The 19,052-nt window shown below is 30.6% G+C and overlaps 2 protein-coding genes across 2 annotated transcripts in view; one reads left to right on the top strand and one right to left on the bottom strand.

The window, feature by feature from the left end:
• The window catches only part of LOC111711300 (transcriptional repressor CTCFL), a 4,640-nt gene extending 3,063 nt beyond the window's left edge, over positions 1-1,577 (top strand). Inside the window, exon 3 of the mRNA XM_023485625.1 lies at positions 275-1,577. Within this exon, the coding sequence (XP_023341393.1) occupies positions 275-660 (386 nt within the window). The 3' untranslated portion in view covers positions 661-1,577. The remainder of the gene's footprint in view (positions 1-274) is intronic.
• Positions 1,578-6,599: 5,022 nt separating this feature from the next.
• LOC111711310 (uncharacterized) lies at positions 6,600-16,354 on the bottom strand. The gene is made up of 8 exons (XM_023485643.1): positions 16,292-16,354; positions 15,559-15,650; positions 14,016-14,098; positions 12,609-12,667; positions 9,342-9,400; positions 7,332-7,445; positions 6,958-7,040; positions 6,600-6,745 (listed from the first exon to the last, which is right to left on the bottom strand). The coding sequence occupies exons 1-8, from the start codon at positions 16,340-16,342 to the stop codon at positions 6,621-6,623; spliced, it is 666 nt and encodes a 221-aa protein (XP_023341411.1). The 5' UTR covers positions 16,343-16,354; the 3' UTR covers positions 6,600-6,620.
• Between the last annotated feature and the right edge of the window lie 2,698 nt (positions 16,355-19,052).

The raw sequence follows: 19,052 nt of genomic DNA, 5'->3' as shown, positions 1-19,052 counted from the left end.
TATCTTTCTATATATATATATATATATATATATATATATTTATGTTAGATATAGCTGGCCATATGGCTAAACCAAATTGGTTGAACCATTTATGAGGAAACCAATGTATACCCTTGGGGTAAAAAAGACTAAAAAAAATTCAAAATTCCTTTTTTTAAATTGAGTTTTTTTTTGTGAGGAAACACATGGATATATTGTATTTTATACATACGCAAATTTACAATAAACTTTAATAGTAATAAAAGAAAGTAGAAATAACTAATTAACTATTCAGAAGAAAACCTGGTTTACGAATTTGATCCTCTTCAATCTGAACCAAAAAGAATCAGGAAGAGTAAACACAGATATTCATGTTCTCGATGCGAATATTTTGCATCAACAACATGGCGTCTAAAGATCCACGAAGAAATTAAACACATAGGAGTAAGATATCCTTGCCTTGAATGTGAGCATGCTGCAACTACAGCAAGTGATCTAACACGACATGTTAGAAATAAACATAAAGGAGTGAGATATGCTTGTTCTCAATGCAATTATGCTGCAACTACATCAGGTACTTTGAAGAAACATTTAGAAAATAAACATGAAGGAGTAAGATATCCATGTTTGCAATGTGAGTATGCTGCAACTACAGCAGCTGCTCTAAAAAAAACATGTTGAAAGTATACACAAAGGAGTGCGATATCCTTGTTCTCAATGCGACTATGCCGCAACTAAAGCAACCCATCTGAAAAGACATGTAGAATATAAACATGAAGGAGTGAGATATCCCTGTTATCAATGCGACTATGCTCCAACTCGAGCATCTCATCTGAAAAGACATATTGAAAGTAAACATGAATGAGTAAGATATCCTTGCCCTGAATGTGAGCATGCTGCAACTACAGCAAGTGATCTAACACGACATGTTAGAAATAAACATGAAGGAATGAGATATACATGTTCTCAGTGATTATGTTGCATCTCAAGCAGGTGCTCTGAAAATTCATGTTGAAAGTAAACACAAAGGAGTAAGATGTCCTTGTTCTCAATGCGACTATGCCTCAACTCGAGCAACGATCATCTGAAAATTCATGTTGAAAGAAAACATGAAGGAGATAGATATCCTTGTCCTGAATGTGAGCATGCTGCAACTACAGCAAGTGCTCTAAGACGACATGTTAGAAATACACGTGAAGGAGTGATTTATACATGTTCTCAATGTGATTATGTTGCATCTCAAGTAGATAACCTTAAGATACATGTTGAAATTGAACACAAATTAGTGAAATATCCATGTTCGCATTGTGAGTATGCCGCAGCTACAGCAAGAGATCTGAAGAGACGTGTTGAAAGTAAACATAAAGGATTAAGATTTCCTTGCACTCAATGTGAGAATGCCGCAACTACAGCAGGAAAATTGAAGATTCATGTTGAAATTAAGCATGAAGGAGTGAGACATTCTTGTTCTCAATGTAATAATATTGCATTTGACAGAAGTATTCTGAAAAAAAACATATTAAATATAAGCATACTATAAACTTAATAGAAACTCAAGTATAAAGAACCCAATAAAGGCAACTTTACAAAGAGAAACTCAATATAACAAGCCAGATGGAATCGATTAAAGCACTAACTTTGCACAAACATTTATTTTACATTATTATTAAAATACAAACTGAGGATCAACCGAAGTTAATCCTGGAATCATAGATGGAGCTAATTCTCCTCTCGGAGCTACTGGAGCTGTGATCGACCGCTCTCTTCATTGCGCCTCTGATAATTAATAGTGTTTGTAGTTTCAACTATTTACTGTTAAGTTCAAAATGAGGGGGAGAGGGAGTTGTAGCCGGATTTGCAAATATTTGCTAATATTTAGAAATCTGCTATCCTGCATTAGCTTTTCGATTAGATGGCTATAAAATAATATTAGAAACTTAACGCCCATTTTGATTATAAATTGTAAGTTTTGCTTTATCTGCAGTATTTTCACTTAAAAAATTATCAAGCAATAACACAAGCATTTCATTCTGTTTATCATGTTTATACCTGTGGTCATTTGAGGTCCCTCATAAAATGCGGACCTGATTGGTTCAGCCTTTATTGAGTACAAACAAACAAACAAGCAAAGTTTGTCTATACAGGGTGAGTCTAAAAAACGGGATTATCGATGCTTCAGAGAAAATTTAACCATTTTTGTTTGCTTTGGAAAAAAATGTAAGCTGATTAATTGCAATCTTTAAATCATAAGAATTCTAATGTATAGTCTCTAATAACATTTACTCCATATTTCCACTTAACGTTTATTCCTGATTTTTGTTATATCTCATTTAATTTTTGATGAATCATTAGGAAATTTTGAACAACAATAAAATTAAGATTTTTCCAACAATTTTTAAAAATATTAACTTCAAAAAAATTGGTTTGCTAATTTTTTTTATCAGTATTCGAAAAATATTTTTTTTATTACATTTAATTTATGCCTAAAATTCAAAGCATTTTAAAATCCAAAACATCGTTAATCCTGATTTTTTATTCATCCTCTTTGCTCAAATATATATTTTTGTAAATTTATTTGTTAATCCATGGGTACCCTTTGGGTAAAGTAGGCTAAAAAAATTAAAATTTCTTTTTTAAATTAAAATTTTTTTTTCAAAATTCGATTTTTTAAAAATTCCACGGACAACGCCAGGCACTTAAGCTAGTCTATAAAATTTACCAGCTCCAGTAGTAACGGGTTAAATACAATCAATATTATTTGTTTGTCCAGTTCTCAAACTTGGGTTGAATGAACTAGGCTATGGTTCTACATCCTTGGTGGGTTTACAATACAACTTAAGAGATTATCTAAACTCTGCAATGAATTGTTTGTTATTCATATTTTAACCTTGAAATATTTTTTATTCACTTTTGTTAAAATATTCATTTCACAAAAATCAGATATTTTTAGCTGCTTTTAAAATCAATTTAATCCAAAGAAATTTATGTTTTGAACAATTCTGTATATTGCATCGTTGTCTTTATACACTTTATACTAAAATCTTTTTTGTTATTATAAAAACCAGTGCTAAGGATCCATTTGATTTTGATGCAGATCCGGATCCGAATCCTGGATCTGCATTGAAAAAAATGGAAAAATATGCCCCTTGGATCCGGATCCGTGGATCGGCATATTTTTGCGGATCTGGATCCTGATCCCAGGAAGTCTAAATATTGCGGATCCTTATAGCACTAATTAAAACATTATTGATGGTCTTTTGATATTTTAAGTTGTAAATTTTTGTATTTTAAACTGGTATTTTTTCTTCAGAAAGAATGGCAGAGTCTATCAAAGAAGAATTAAATATAGAAGAGTTTGAGATAAAAGAACAGATAGTTTCATCAAGGAAGAAATCCTCCTCTACTGTAGAGGATACATGTACTGTTAATCAATATATAGATGGAAATTACAGGAATATAAATTAAGAACCTATAAAAAAATTATCATATCATCATTTAAAAAATTATTTATGAAATAAATAATAAAAAAAACTCAGAAAAGCTTCAAAGAATATTTTTTCATGGATGTAAAACAGTTGGCGGTTATGATTAGAAAATATATTGTCACATTGTGTAAACCTGTAAATTTTATGTTTAGATTATTAGATACCGAAATACAGGAAACTTAACATCTATATATAAACTTGGCTTGTCTGTCTGTTTGTTTTTTGTTTTTGTTTTTTGTTTGTTTGTTTGTTTGTAACCAATAAAGGTAAAAACGGCTGAACCGATCGGGCCCAAATTTTTGTGGGACATCACGTGACCACAGGGAAGGTTTATGAATGATCAAAATTTCAAATATTTGTCTCCATCAAAATTCGATCTTCATTAAATTTTTTAAAATTTTGAAAATCCACGAAATTTTTTGTGAAAATCCGCGAATTATTTTTGTTTTGTTTTACGATGTACACAAAGAGAACATGTTCACAATTAATTTAGAAGATGGGCGCGGAAGCGCCCTCTAAGGCTAGTATATATATATTTATGATGTTTTAAATACTGGAATACAGGATACTGTATCTTTATATGTTTAGATATATTCATGTGTAGACTCCTAGAAATCCAAGTACAGGGTGTCCCAAAAAACATGCGAATTCAGTGACGAATTCAATATCGTCTTTGTTATGAATTAGCATTGTAATACCTAAGTTCAAAAGCCAATAATATTATTATGTCTGCTAGAGTTTATTTTATGGGGGGAGTTTTTGTTCCCCCCCTTTCTTCCCTATCTCAACTGTTTTTGTTTGTTTGTTTGTTTGTTAGAAAGCAAATGGTTTACATGCACAATTAAGTTAAATGTGCCTGTGTACACTGCACAATTAAGTTAAATGTGTCTTTGATCACTGCACAATTAAGTTAAATGTGTTTGTGTACACTGCACTATTAAGTTAATTGTGTCTGTGTTCACTGCACAATTAAGTTAAATGTGTCTGTGTACACTGCACAATTAAGTTAATGTGTCTGTGTAAACTGAACAATTAAGTTAAATATGTCTGTGTACACTGCACAATTAATTTAAATGTGCCTATGTACACTGCACAATTAAGTTAAATGTGTCTGTGTTCACTGCACAATTAAGTTAAATGTGTCTGTGTACACTGCACAATTAAGTTAAATGTGTCTGTGTACACTGCACGATTAAGTTAAATGTGTCTGTGTTCACTGCACAATTAAGTTAAATGTGTATGTGTTCACTGCACAATTAAGTTAAATGTGTCTGTGTACACTGCACAATTAAGTTAAATGTGTCTGTGTTCACTGCACAATTAAGTTAAATGTGTCTGTGTTCACTGCACAATTAAGTTAAATGTGTCTGTGTACACTGCACAATTAAGTTAAATGTGTCTGTGTTCACTGCACAATTAAGTTAAATGTGTCTGTGTTCACTGCACAATTAAGTTAAATGTGTCTGTGTACACTGCACAATTAAGTTAAATGTGTCTGTGTACACTGCACAATTGCTGTGTTTTGCTGGGCTTCTAACAGTATAACAGTCGTCTTTGCATTCCACTGTTGAATGGGTCGCACTGTAAGATGATTACAAATTATCATATTTCTTTTAATTTAGTTGAGTTAACTTTTATCCCATACCACTTTCACCTTGAAATTATTTCACTTTTGAAAGTGTAATCTAACGGATTTTTGTTTTTGTTTTGTTTTTTGAATGCTGGAAGGAAGTATAGGAAGGTTCAAAGCCTTTAACCCTTTAACCCTATTCCTGCTGAGGGGGGGGGGGTCAATTGTACGCCCCACTGCATTTTTATTTTACATAACTCAAAAAGTATTGGTCTGAGGCTGTTGACATTTTCTGACTTTTCCTAAATACCCAAAGCCCTCCCTTTAGGCCTAAAACCAGGCTTTTATACTAACTGCATGAGTCCTCAGGCACACTGCCTAAAAAACTGCTTTTTCCTGTAACAAACTAAATCTTTGTTTTGACACACTTTCAGTTAAATTTTCTGAATTACACATCAGGTTATTTAAAATTTTGAAAAACTTTTTGCATATTTGAAATAGCATGGTCAAAGGGCCTTTAAAAAATGTATAATTTATCTGTTTTTGGACAAATTTAGTTTGCAAACATTTTCACTGTAAAACTGGATTTTGCCAAAAAATTCATTTTTTGCACAAATTTGTTTCCAGATTTTAAAAGTAGAGCACAAGAGCTTTCTAATGATGTATCATTTGTCATATTTGGACATAAAACATGGGGTTAAGAGGGGGGGGGGTCAAATTACCCCCCCCCCTTGCGTATCCTGGTTTTCAAGTACCCCAGCCATAGAGAATAGAATATATATTAGAGGGGAATTTAGAGAATCTCTCGGTATGAATTTTTTCAGCCCCTTTCAGCCTGAAAGGGAGTTCAAAGTGTACAAATCATGCAAATGTTCACAAATTATATGCAGTAGAGTACATCAATACAGTATGTTCCCTACACTATTAATTTCAATTTCGAATTTATTAAAGCTGTTAAATAAACTTTATAATGAATTAGGTGAATAAAAAACATCATTTGATTAACAGTTAAAACGGAAAATCATCGTTTGTTAAGTAAAAGGCATAGTTCTATGTGAAATGATCATTGGTCAATTATGAAACCAGCCTATTTCATAATTTAGATTTCTTTTAACATTAATTTTAGATTTTCTATATAATGATATTCCAGGGCCCCAAAGGTCATATAGCATAAATATGTGAAGTACACCTGCAGTATGATAAACCCCATGGTTTAAAGAAAATCTTACATTTCATAATTAATATTTATTTAGTCTTTTTACATACAATAAAAATAAAAATAACAGATTATACCCAGACATTGCATTTTTCAAAATGTTAAAAATCATTAAACTTTGGTATTCAAAATTTTGTTTAAATTTTCAAAGTCATTAATACTTAGATAGATACTTTATATGATAAAAAAGATTGAAATGAGCAAACGACATTTTAAAAAAGGCAGCATAAAATAACAATAATGGCGTTCAAAATCACAATTTATTGCATAGTAATTTCATTTTAGTATCATTTACGATTGCAGGGATGATAATATTACATTTAAGCTCATTTTCTCTAAATTTTAAGGATTTTTGTTTGTAGTCAATCAATCAATCTATTTTTGCGGAATCTTTTGAATCTTTTGGCGGATTATTGATGTAGAGAAGGAAGACGACAGCTAGAGTTACAATATTCATAAAGCACTGAATAACCAGCCTGTCAGCTCCAGCACTTTCTAAACATATTTAGATTTGTTTAAAACATTTATCAAACAAATTCTTGTTATTTTTTCCTTCAAGTTTTCAAGTGACTACCCATATGCTCAAAACATTTCCATTGTTCTACTAAGTTTCCCAATTATAATTTGAGGCAAACAAGTCAAGGGGTTTCTGAGTTATGATCAGACAAACAAACAGATATTACTACTTTAAATATATGAAAGGAAACCTGTTAGCATCCCCGTGATAGGTATATTATCTGCTCCCCCGTACATATCCTCAAGTACAGGGTGAGGAACTCCAAACATAAATCTAAACAGTAAATCAATCAATCAACTTATCAGTAAAATCATAGTTTAATCCTAAATCAATGCAAATCAGAACTTTTCATGCCTAGACATGAAGCACCCCAACCAGGAATTTACCTGTGCATTAAGCACATACCCCCAACTGGAATATATTTACCTGGGCATGAAGCCCCCTTCAAGAATATACTTGGACATGAAGTGTATACCTCCACAAGGAATATACAAACATATACCCCACCAGGAATATATTTACCCTGGTATGAAGCCTATATATCCCCGCCAGGAATATATTTACCTGGGCATGAAGCGTATACCCCCACCAGGAATTGACTCAGTATAAAAATGATTGTAAAGACCGAATCTGCTGTACCAGGGCAATGCACTTTCCACGTGAAGACTTGATTCTACCCTGCAATGTTTAAATTAAATTAGAATTTTGATCAGTGTCATTGAAATCTAAATATTTGATCATAATTGGAATGAAAGTGATTAAAATACTATATAAGTCAAAAAAACTAGTTAAAAACGTTTAAAATTTTGACAGTTTCTGTTTTTAACGTCTGCAATCCTTTGAGAAATAAAATAATAAGTAATAAATGATAATAAACTATGATAAAAAATCTCAATATTGCATGTAAAAATTTAACCAATCAGAGTTTTGTATAAGAAGCCGAAAAATTTGAAATTTTGCGCGCCATTTAAGATTAACAGAAACGTTTTTTTATTATTATTTTTTACTTTATCCAAGAAAGAACGGTTTAAGAAGAAAATGAAAAGTGTGTCCATTGGATACTCGAGATTAAGTAATTGGGATTATGGATATCTCATCTTAAAGTTTTCAGCTCAGATTTGATGGACTTTTAGTACTTAGTGTTAATCTGAGCCCACAATTTGAAAACTGACCGAAGCTATCCTTGAGTATTTTATAAGACATGAGGTTTGGGATAAGTTGCATCTAAGGAGGAGGGGGGCCAATTTGACACTTAGTGACCCCAAATTTTGTACAAGCTGCGTTTGGTCCTAATAATTGAGATAGAAGGCTGAAAATTTGCATACTGCTCTAATTGCGGTCATCTACATACACATATATGTCTTATTTTTATTGATTTCATATTTTAACCTTTGCAGTGGTCATTGATATCTGGAGGTCAAATGCCTCTAGGATCATCTGAGGTCAAAAAGGGTATCAGAATGGAATCGGAACACCCAAATACCAATGATTTGATACCTCACATGACTTATTTTTATTAATTTCATATTTTGACTCCAGAGTATAAGCACGTTTTAAAGGTCAACAACCTCCAGGATCATCTAAGGTCAGAAAGTAGTATCAGAATGGAATTGGAACACCAAAAACCTATGATTTGATAGCTTACATGACTTATTTTCAATAATATAATATTTTGACCAGTTTTGGAGGTTATTATCAAAGGGCCGGGAGGTCAAAACGGAGGTCGGCTATTGATTAGTTATAATAATTAAATTAGAGTGAAAAACATGGTATTTTCCCGTATTTTCTGAACTCGTGGAGGTCAAAATGGAGGTCAATGACCTTCAATCTCAAATTTTCGTGTTTTATGTACGGTAATAACCAGAAAACTCTGAAATAAGAAGTCGACTTTAAAACTCAAGTTATGACTTTAAATAGTTAATTGAGCACGAGACATAGCAATAGTGCAGTGTAAAACCCATTTCACTTAATAAGTGAATGAATAATTTATTAGTAATGCTATATTTGCTTTGTAACAGCATCAAATGCATTTCAGTATTCCTTAAATGTCGTCTTCCTATTTTACAGTTTTCTGGTGAACACTGTAGGTTATCATAATAAGAGTCTGCACCCAAAATTTCAGTCTCAATTTTTAGGACCAAACACAGCCTGTACAAAATTTGGTGTCACAAAATGTCGAATTGTTCCTCCCCTTTTCCATATAGAGTTGGGTTTCCATGGTTAGAATTTGCAAATTTCGGGATTTCTTCGAATATGATTCAACATTGAGACTAATTCTACACTAAAACCAACCAAGGGTAGTATTATTTTGACCGGGCCTAACTCCATAAGTCGAGTCTTAGGGCTCCATAAGTCGAGTCTTAGGGCTGGCGGTTGACGATCGCGTGACACAACCTGTCGTCAGATGATTTTTTCAGTTGGTCTAAATTGTAGCCTAAAATATGGATCGCACGAATTAAAACCCGTGTCTAAACTTTAAAATCGTGGGCTAATTCATTAAAAATAATGTCAAAGTAAAATAGAAAAAAGTAAGATCAATAAATAAATAAACGAATGAATGAATGAATAAATTACTTTGATATAAAAGATTTGTAATGCTGTCTCCACTCCAGATTTAGCATCAGTTTTTCATCCTGAAATAAAATAAAACATGCTAAAATTAAATGAAATATCCTAAACCAAGATTAAATATCCTAAGATAAAATGAAGAGATAATTTGGCGCTGCGGCTATGCCAGGTCATTTGATGTGGCTAAATGAGCTTATACAGTGAGCACAATAAATACTGTCGAATATGATCGAAGACGTCATTTTAGCAATTAATGTACATTTAATGTCGTTTCAAATAATGGTAACGGTTCAGTTGCTTAAAAATCATATCATAAAGTGGACTCGGTCTACATGTACTGTGCAGTGTCCAAAGTTGGTCTGCATGTACTGTGCAGTGTGCAAAATTGGTCTGCATGTACTGTGCAGTGGTCTGCATGTACTGTTCAGTGTACTACATGTACTGTGCAGTGGTCTGCATGTACTGTGCAGTGGTCTGCATGTACTGTGCAGTGTGCAAAATTTGTTTGCATGTACTGTGCTGTGGTCTGCTTGTACTGTTCAGGGTACTACATGTACTGTGAAGTGTACTGCATGTACTGTGCAGTGGTCTGCACGTACTGTGCAGTGGTCTGCATGTACTGTGCAGTGGTCTGAATGTACTGTGCAGTGTACTGCATGTACTATGCAGTGGTCTGAATGTACTGTGCAGTGGTCTACATGTACTGTGCAGTGGTCTGCATGTACTGTGCAGTGTACTGCATGTCCTGTGCACTGTGTAGTGTACTGCATGTCCTGTGCACTGTGCAGTGTACGGCATGTACTGTGCAGTGTAATGCATGTACTGTATAGTGTACTGCATGCTCTGTGCAGTTTAATGCATGTACTGTGCAGTGTACTGCATTTACTGTGCAGTGTAATGCATGTCCTGTGCAGTTTACTGCATTTACAGTGCAGTGTACTGCTTTTAATACCATGTTTGCGTAATTTAATGTGACCCTCCATGCAAAGATGTCATTGTCTGATTCACAACGGTACCCTTAAAAGCGTTGTCTGAATAAATATGAATTAAACATCAATGTTTATGATTTTGAAAACAAATTATTTTTAATTGTGTGTTCCCTTTAAAAACGGACTAGTGCATTTCTCCCGCAGGAAAATATATAGGAATGAACTTGACCCAGATTTGTCTTGTATTGCTAGCAAAAATGAATTTAAATATAAACTTAAGCAACATTTTCTGGATAGATTATCGAACTTTGAATGCAATCGGCTATTTTGCTATACCTGTTCAACTCTAGTTTCTTAGATTAAATTGGGGTTTTCATGGACTGCAATATGATCTGTTCATATTTTTTAATACTTGATACATATAATGAATATCATATATATGTATCCTTGTCAGAAGAAATATTCAGCTTATTCTTGATCTCTTATCTTGATTAGAATAACATGTAGTAATAATATTTCTTGATCAAGAACAATCTTCTACATTATTGAGCCTAAAACTTTTTGTATTTGTGACTGTAAAGATTGACGCCATGTTTCCGCCTCCTGTTTTCCAACCGCCACCGCCGCTACTCTTCGCCATTTTTGTGCTCCATAAAGGCACATTGCACAATGTTTGAATCTAATCATTATTTTTCTGAACCAGGGGAGCTCGTGTGTAAACAGCCTGAGCTATCTTGTAGCTCCCCGGCCACAAAATATATATATGTAATTGTATAGTCATTTTTATTAATATGAATATTGTTAACTTGTGGCCTAATAAATGATTTGATTTGATTTGATTTGATTTGATATCCCAATTACACAGTTTTAAACCTAAAAAATCGACAATATCTTCCTCATAATTGATCAGACAAAGGTTTTAAGGGTACCGTAGAAAATCAGGCATTGTCATCATCATAAAGATTTCGAAATCTGAAATTGTTAATAACTGGCTCAATTCTGAAAATGTTCAGAACACGTTTTCCGAGTTTTACAATGAACCAATTAAAAAATACTTAGACACGCTTTTAATGTAAATTGAAGACGACATAAACATGAACTTTATAGTTTTTACTTGTTATCACAATTTTGGACGACCATTGTTTAATTTTATTCAACTCTTTATTTTTAGGGAGATTAGTTTTCCTTGTTCGTAGGTAGATTAGTTTCTTTATTCTTAGGTAGTTTAGTTTCTTTATTCTTTGGTAGATTAGTGTTTTTATTCTTGGGTAGATTAGTGTCTTTATTCTTAGGTAGATCAGTTTCTTTATTTTTAGGTAGATTAATTTCTTTATTCTTAGGTAGATTAGTTTCTTTATTATTAGGTAGATCAGTTTCTTTATTCTTAGGTAGATTAGTTTCTTAGTTTCTTAGATAGATTAGATTCTTTATTCTTAGGTAGATTAGTTTCTTTATTCTTAGGTAGATTAGTTTCTTTATTCTTAGGTAGATTGTTTCTTAGTTTCTTAGGTAGATTAATTTCTTTATTCTTAGGTAGATTAGTTTCTATATTATTAGGTAGATCAGTTTCTTTATTCTTATGTATATTAGTTTCTTAGTTTCTTAGGTAGATTAGTTTCTTAGTTTCTTGGGTAGATTAGTTTCTTTATTCTTAAGTAGATTAGTTTCTTTATTCTTAGGTAGATTGTTTTTTAGTTTCTTAGGTAGATCAGTTTCTTTATTCATTAGTTTCTTAGTTTCTTAGGTAGATTAGTTTCTTAGTTTCTTAGGTAGATTAGTTTCTTTATTCTTAGGTAGATTGTTTCTTAGTTTCTTAGGTAGATTAGTTTCTTTATTCTTAGGTATATTTATAGTTTCTTTATTCTTAGGTTGATTATTTTCTTAGTTTCTTAAGTAGATTAGTTTCTTAGTTTCTTAGGTAGATTAGTTTCTTTATTCTTAGGTAGATTGTTTCTTAGTTTCTTAGGTAGATCAGTTTCTTTATTCTTAGGTAGATTAATTTCTTAGTTTCTTAGGTAGATTAGTTTCTTAGTTTCTTAGGTAGATTAGTTTCTTTATTCTAAGGTATATTTATAGTTTCTTTATTCTTAGGTAGATTGTTTTCCTAGTTTCTTAGGTAGATTNAATTATTAATATTTTGGCGGGAAATATATAATTAATAATATTTTGGCATGAAATATATAATTAATAATATTTTGGCGGGAAATATATAATTAATAATATTTTGGCGGGAAATATATAATTAATAATATTTTGGCGGGAAATATATAATTAATAATATTTTGGCGGAAATATATAATTGATAATAATTTGGCGGGAAATAAATAATTAACTATTAATTAACCTTCAGTGCTACGGCTCGGTGGTCAAACGGGTAAACCGTGTAGTTACTCACTGCATCTTCTAGAATAACAAGAATAAAAAATAGATACAGTGAATCCCAGATATATGAATATGTATAGCAAGAGTTTTCTTATAATGCCGTATTCTCAACATATCTAAAATTAAATGCCGCGGAAAAAAAGAGTTCAATATATTGATTGCTGTCCTTCATATTTCAGGGCTATTGATATTAATTTACCTTGACTTAAAAAAAGCAGGTTCTTAAGAATTATCAAAAAACTTTTGACTCTACAATGACATTTGGATATATTTTCACAAATCGTTTTTAACCCTTTCAACCTGCAAACATCTCATTCTCAGCAGGAACTCCTTTTTGTGCAGATCAATGAGTAAGCTTTACAGTTGTCGTAAATTTAAAAATAATCTTCAAGACGACATTTCATGTACTCTTGCTATGTATTCTTATATGTGGGATTTGCTGTACAATAAAAGATGGGCTTGTTCGGCATTCTTTAATTTGTCCATTCATTGATTGTGAATGACCCATTTAGTTATTTTTTTCCAATTTTTCAAAAATTATTTTGTTTGTTCGCAAAATTATCGTTCATTTTACATTTATTTCGGTAGTTTTCTCAATGAACAATAATTCAATAAAATTGTTCGTTTAGTCAAATCGATCGTTGTTTCAGAAAAACAACTAGTTTTTTAAAAAGTTTTTTTTTAAATTGTTCATTCAATAATAAACCATCGTAAAAAATTGTTTGTTCAGTAAAAAAATGATCGTTTAATGAAGATCGTTCGCACGATTTCAAATTTATTTTTGTTCGTTTAAAAACCGATTCAAGTCGTTTGTTCATCATTCATTATTTTTCTGAGCGACACCATCGTTCACTAAAATTTAGAACGTTCTCGAAAAAGTTGTGCGTTCTCAAAAACGATGCCCATCTCTAGATAAAATGTGTGATATGAAGACGACATTTAAGAAATCTTTTGCGTATTTGATGCTATAGCAAATAGTCTTACCGCTAGCAACTTGACAATCAATCAAATTGAATGTGTTTTCTTTTTGTCTAACATTTTAGCATTAAACTTGAATTCCCACGAAACATGACAGTTGGTGAATAGTTTTAAATGTCGTCTTCCATTCAGTGTATTAGATAGTAAAGGCTTTATGCAGTTTATTTCGTTTAAAAAATCTTTTGCTCAAATATATTTTACTTTGAAATTAATTTTACGATAACATGACTCCTATAAAATATTTTTATTATTGTATTTGGTATTAAACAATTAAACAAGTTATAGAAGAAGACATTCTAAACTATTTACCAACTGTAATGTATCGTGGGACACCCTGTATATTGAGTTTAATCCATAATAAATAGTAAATAAATGTTCAAAAAAGTCTAACCTACAAAAAGTCTCCATTTTGTCCAATTTTCAATTTTATTCTTGCCGTCATTCTCACTACTCCGTGCAGAGACATATTTTTCACTAATACATAAGTTTTTTTAATTTCAGTTCAAAAAAATGTATCAGCATGATAAACTTAATTTCACTTTACTCTTTCATTTATATCTATAGATTCATCAATGGAGATATTTATTATTTAATTCAAAATTAGATTTTCGTTTTATCAAATATTGTATAAAATGTAACCAAATTCTGTATATCTCTGGCAGCCCACATTTCGGAAATGACAGGACTAATTATCGTTTCATCAATCATATTTGTAAAAATAGATGGATATATGAATGCCCGTAAAGACGATTGTAAAGTCGTCAGATTGATTGTCAGTTAATTCCGGTTCTTTCTGAATGACTTTCAATTGGAAACCCAGCTTTGCCCGAAATTAAAGTCTAGTCGACCAAATCAACATAGCATTTTTAAACTCCATGATTAAGAACATTTCCATTGTTCTTTAAAATTTTAAGACAAATCTGACAACGGGTTCCTGAGTTATGATTGTACATAAAAACATAGATTTTACTACTTTATATACCTAACTTACTGTTTTACAGAATCTGAATTTTAACAACAACATGAAAAAATAAAAAGATTTCTTCAGAGAAAAATGGTGTTTTCTGTAAATTTTTAAATAGGTGATCACTACTATTTATTACTCATGGGTACTTCTTGGAAAAGGAACTGAGTTTTCGTCACAAGCTCTAATTTTTAATCCTTATATCTTTGCAACACAATGTCATAAACCTTTGATATTGTAAACTATGAAATTTGTTAGATAAAATAATCTAAGTTTGAAATATCAAAGCTTTACCACATCACGTTGCAAAGAAAAAGAATTTAGAACATTTGAGTTTGTGGCAACAAATCAATTCCTTTCATTTTAGACGTGTTATAAAGAACCAGAAACTGTCGAATGGGAAGACGACTTTGCAGCGAAACTGAAGTGCATTTCATGTATGTTACAAAGAAAATATTAACTCACTTGTCTAGTGAATTGGATCTGGTAACACTGCACAATTAATGTGTCTCATGTTCATGGGACTATTTAAAGTCATAACTTGCGTTTAAAAGTCGTCTTCTTATTCAAGAGTTTTCTGGTTCTAACTGTATATAATATAAAGTATAGGACAGCGCTCCATCTCGGGATGAAGAGAAAATTTCTGTCCAAAAAAAATGAAAATAAATTTGAAATTAACTTTATATTTTTGTTTCTTTTTTGTTTAAAAGCTTTTTTTTCTAAAAATAGACAATAAAACAAGAAAACAAACGTTTCATATAATTTTACCTATAACACTGTTATTTTGGCACGACGTGCTATAAAGTTTATGTACTTAAATTTTCTCTGTATCTCGAAGGTTCAAGCCTTTTTAGATTATATTTAGTCCCGAGCTTTTTGAACCTTCTCAATAAAGAGAAAATTTCTGTCCAAAAAGTTTATAAAACTGCAAACCAAAATAATAGAGAATAGTTTTTAACTAAATACTTACAAGTCTATTTTAAATTGTTTATGAGGTTGCACCAGATACGGGGTGGCTAGATACCAAAGTGTTACCCCTCCGATGAAAAATATTAATAAACCCTAAAAAAAGAAAATTCTATTATATGATTTAAAACTAAAACTGTTGCATTATGATAAGTTTTTCAAATCATTTAAACTTAAAAAAAATTTAAGCCTTTTTATAAAATTTTAGAGAAAAATAATGTTCTAAAGCTAGACATGCGATTTTTATGACTTCAGAGCTGAAAACTTCAGAATGAGATATCCTTAATCCCAATTACTTAATTTGACTCTGAGTATCCAATGGACACATTCTTAAATCGTTCTTCTTGGATATAGTAGAGAAAAATCAAAAACCGGTTTTTGAAATTTAAAGAGACCCTCCCGTTTCTGTATTTAATCTTAAATAACGCGCAAAATTTCAAATTTATCGGCTTCATATACGCGACTCTGATTGGTTGAATTTTATACACTTTTCAGGATACAAGTACGAGATTAAGTTAATCTCGTTATTAAGAAAAAGAGAGGATCAAGCATTAATCTCAATATTCACCATTCTAAAGTTTTCAGCTCATATTGCATATATATTTATATATATATATATATATATATATATATATATATATACATATCTTTTTATCATTTGAGAATTACATTTCTATTGGGTCAGAAAATTATGTGACCCAATTAATTCAAATTAAAAATGTTTTAAAAATATTTACCTTAGATATAATCACAGCTGTGGATTGACTAACTATTTGACTAGAGCCCATGTTTTTTATAAATCTGAAAAATATGTTTTTTATTCTAAAGTTATTTTTTTAATATACGAACAACAGCTTAAAAATCGTTTGCAATTAAGCAGAACCATTCTTTGAACCTGTTTATAATGCATTAACATCTGCTAATATTTCTTCATTGTACACTTGTAAACAAAAATTAAAATCGTGGATTTTCTAGTATTTTTGTGAATTTTCAAAATTTGAAAAATCTCAAGAAATTTCGAAGGTTTAAAAGTGGTACCAATTGAACATTTATCTAAAGAGCTATGGATTTCTTTTTTGATAGCTTCACATAATTTTGGCCTTTTTCACTAATATTTTGTCAAATACACATTTGATAGCTAAATGAAGAAATATATTTTTAAAAGAAAAAACTATTACGGATCACCTTAGCTTATGCCATGCTTAAAATGTATAACTTCTTTTAAAAATAAAAACAAAAACTTTGCAACTGAAATATTTATAAATGAAGAGATATTTAAAAATGAAGCACAAATGAAGACATGAATGACTTTTTTAATGAATGTATAGCAATTTTAATATATATATAACAATATATATCAATATATAATAATATTAAAACTGCAATGTTTGAATGACTGTAATCCTAGCTATACTGTATCAAGAACAATAGAAAATACAGATGTCTCTATTAAACACTAAAAAAATTAAACGTTTTGAGAAAAAATTCAGATTTTATAATCCCTATATTATTTAAACCCACGGATCTTTCATATTTAAAACTATGAATTCTGCTAGTTTTTAAACATTGAATAGATTTATTTGATAAAGTTAAGAGTCAGGGTTCTGGGAGATAAGAAATGTATACAATCTTATCTATTATACAGATATATATATATATTTGTAAATTTATATATCTAAACTATGGAAATAAATATTACTTCTAACACTAGTTGAAGTGCCCAGCGTTGCGTATAGAATTAAAGAAAAAACTTGAAAAATTTCAGCCATTTGGCCTTCTATAGCTAAAATATACATAAACAAATATACATTCAAATATATATATATATTCGAGAGAAGAGTTTTATTATATAGATTGTAACTAAAAACCTAATAAAATCGCAGATTTTGTGTTTTATCGGTAAATTTTTAAACATGAAAATGATTTTCTTTGATTAAAATTAGAAACAAAGCAAAATATTAATATCTACATATATAAATATGTAAAAGTATATAAATAAATCTAATTTTATATATTTTCATATATTCATAACTAGATAAATATATATACTTGAAATACAGGTTGCCATTCATATTACAATTAATTGTTTCAACACAATTAGGTAGATAAACTTGTTTTGAAAATTTTCTTAAACAAATTTGAAGATTTAAAACAAAATTAAATCATTTTAAGCTAAAATAATAAAAAAATGCACTTTTTCTAATAAAAAACCTTTTTTCAAGATTCATTGTTTTCAATAAAATATGAGTTTAGCGTATCTGTAACGCGTAATATGTACTCACTGTTCTGCGTAAACTCCATTTAGGGCGTGGCGTAGGGTGTGGCACTTGTTGGTGGTTATGTTATGATTGATATTTTCTTTAATTTATCACGTTTAAGAATATTATTATCTGAATTAATTGTATAAGTTGTAATATCTTCAATAAATATTATTAAAAAGGGATTTTTAAAAACTTTTAAAGATATTACTAGTTGACACTGTACAGTCTGATTGTGTATTAATACTTAAACAGTCTGACATGTGTACTGCATCTGTAAGTTTACTATATCTGCATGAATATTATATCTGATATGTGTACTGCTTCTTCATGTTTACTATATCTGCATGTTTACTATATCTGCATATAAGGCAAAGAAGAAACCCAAATTCCAACTGGTTACGAGTTATATAATGAAACTCCAGCAGCGGGTAAATTCGGAAATTTGAAAATTGCAAAAAAAACTTTTTTTATTGCTTTCAATAGTTAACTGTAAAATAATATTCTAGACATTTTTGTTGTGGTTGAGATTTTAAAATTTCCGAAATCTACTTTCGGCTTTCCAAGCAAACTAACTGCATTGGTAGACATACCTTACTCAGTTAATACCTCTGTATCTATCTATCCATCTTTCTATCTATATATCTATCTATCTATCCAGGACAGGTTGTATTGATATGATTTGTATTGAATAATCCCAACATAGGGTGAGCATGTAAAAATGCATATCACCCCGGACTAATCAGAGTTGGAGGCATTCGGTTTCTTCTCTTTCTTCTGCTTGAAATCACACGCGTTTTGGTTTTATATTTGAGAAATTTTTTTAGTTATGGATTTGTTTGTTTTACACTTTTCATTCAAAAAGAATTTGACTTTGACGACAAACATGTATTTAAGAAAAAAGGCTAAAAATGTATATAAGAAAAAAGGCTAAAATATTATGTCTAATAGGACAAATTGTGATCGAAAGTCACAGCTTTCTGGAATATTGACAGAACCGTTAAATCCATACTATGTATGTATTAGTATCAATCTAATTCTAGTGGCACTGTAAACCTGGAAGTAAAAAAGGAACAAAAGTGAGTGTTTTAGATGTATTTTGTAAACTAAAATTCATATAAACTGTAAAACTGTAAAATAGTATAAAATTGTACGGAAAAAAGTTTTTTAACATTCCTGGTATTCAGTGGCGTGACTAGAAATTTTGTGAGGGAGGGGCGAAATTTGATTTTGTAGGGTC

Source organism: Eurytemora carolleeae, unplaced genomic scaffold, assembly GCF_000591075.1.
Source record: "Eurytemora carolleeae unplaced genomic scaffold, Eaff_2.0 scaffold592, whole genome shotgun sequence".
NCBI classification, from domain to species: Eukaryota; Metazoa; Arthropoda; class Copepoda; order Calanoida; family Temoridae; genus Eurytemora; species Eurytemora carolleeae.
The sequence above is the reverse complement of the archived record's forward strand: the minus strand, read 5'-3'. Positions and strand labels throughout refer to the sequence as shown.

Excerpts from the sequence above, each read along its gene's own strand:
- LOC111711310 (XM_023485643.1), bottom strand. The coding sequence starts at position 16,342 with ATGGGCTCTAGTCAAATAGTTAGTCAATCCACAGCTGTGATTATATCT. Across the intron at positions 9,401-12,608 it reads ACCGAGCCGTAGCACTGAAG|GATGAAAAACTGATGCTAAA; the intron begins GTTAATTAATAG and ends ATTTTATTTCAG. Across the intron at positions 7,041-7,331 it reads GGTATACGCTTCATGCCCAG|ATTTATGTTTGGAGTTCCTC; the intron begins GTAAATATATTC and ends TTTACTGTTTAG.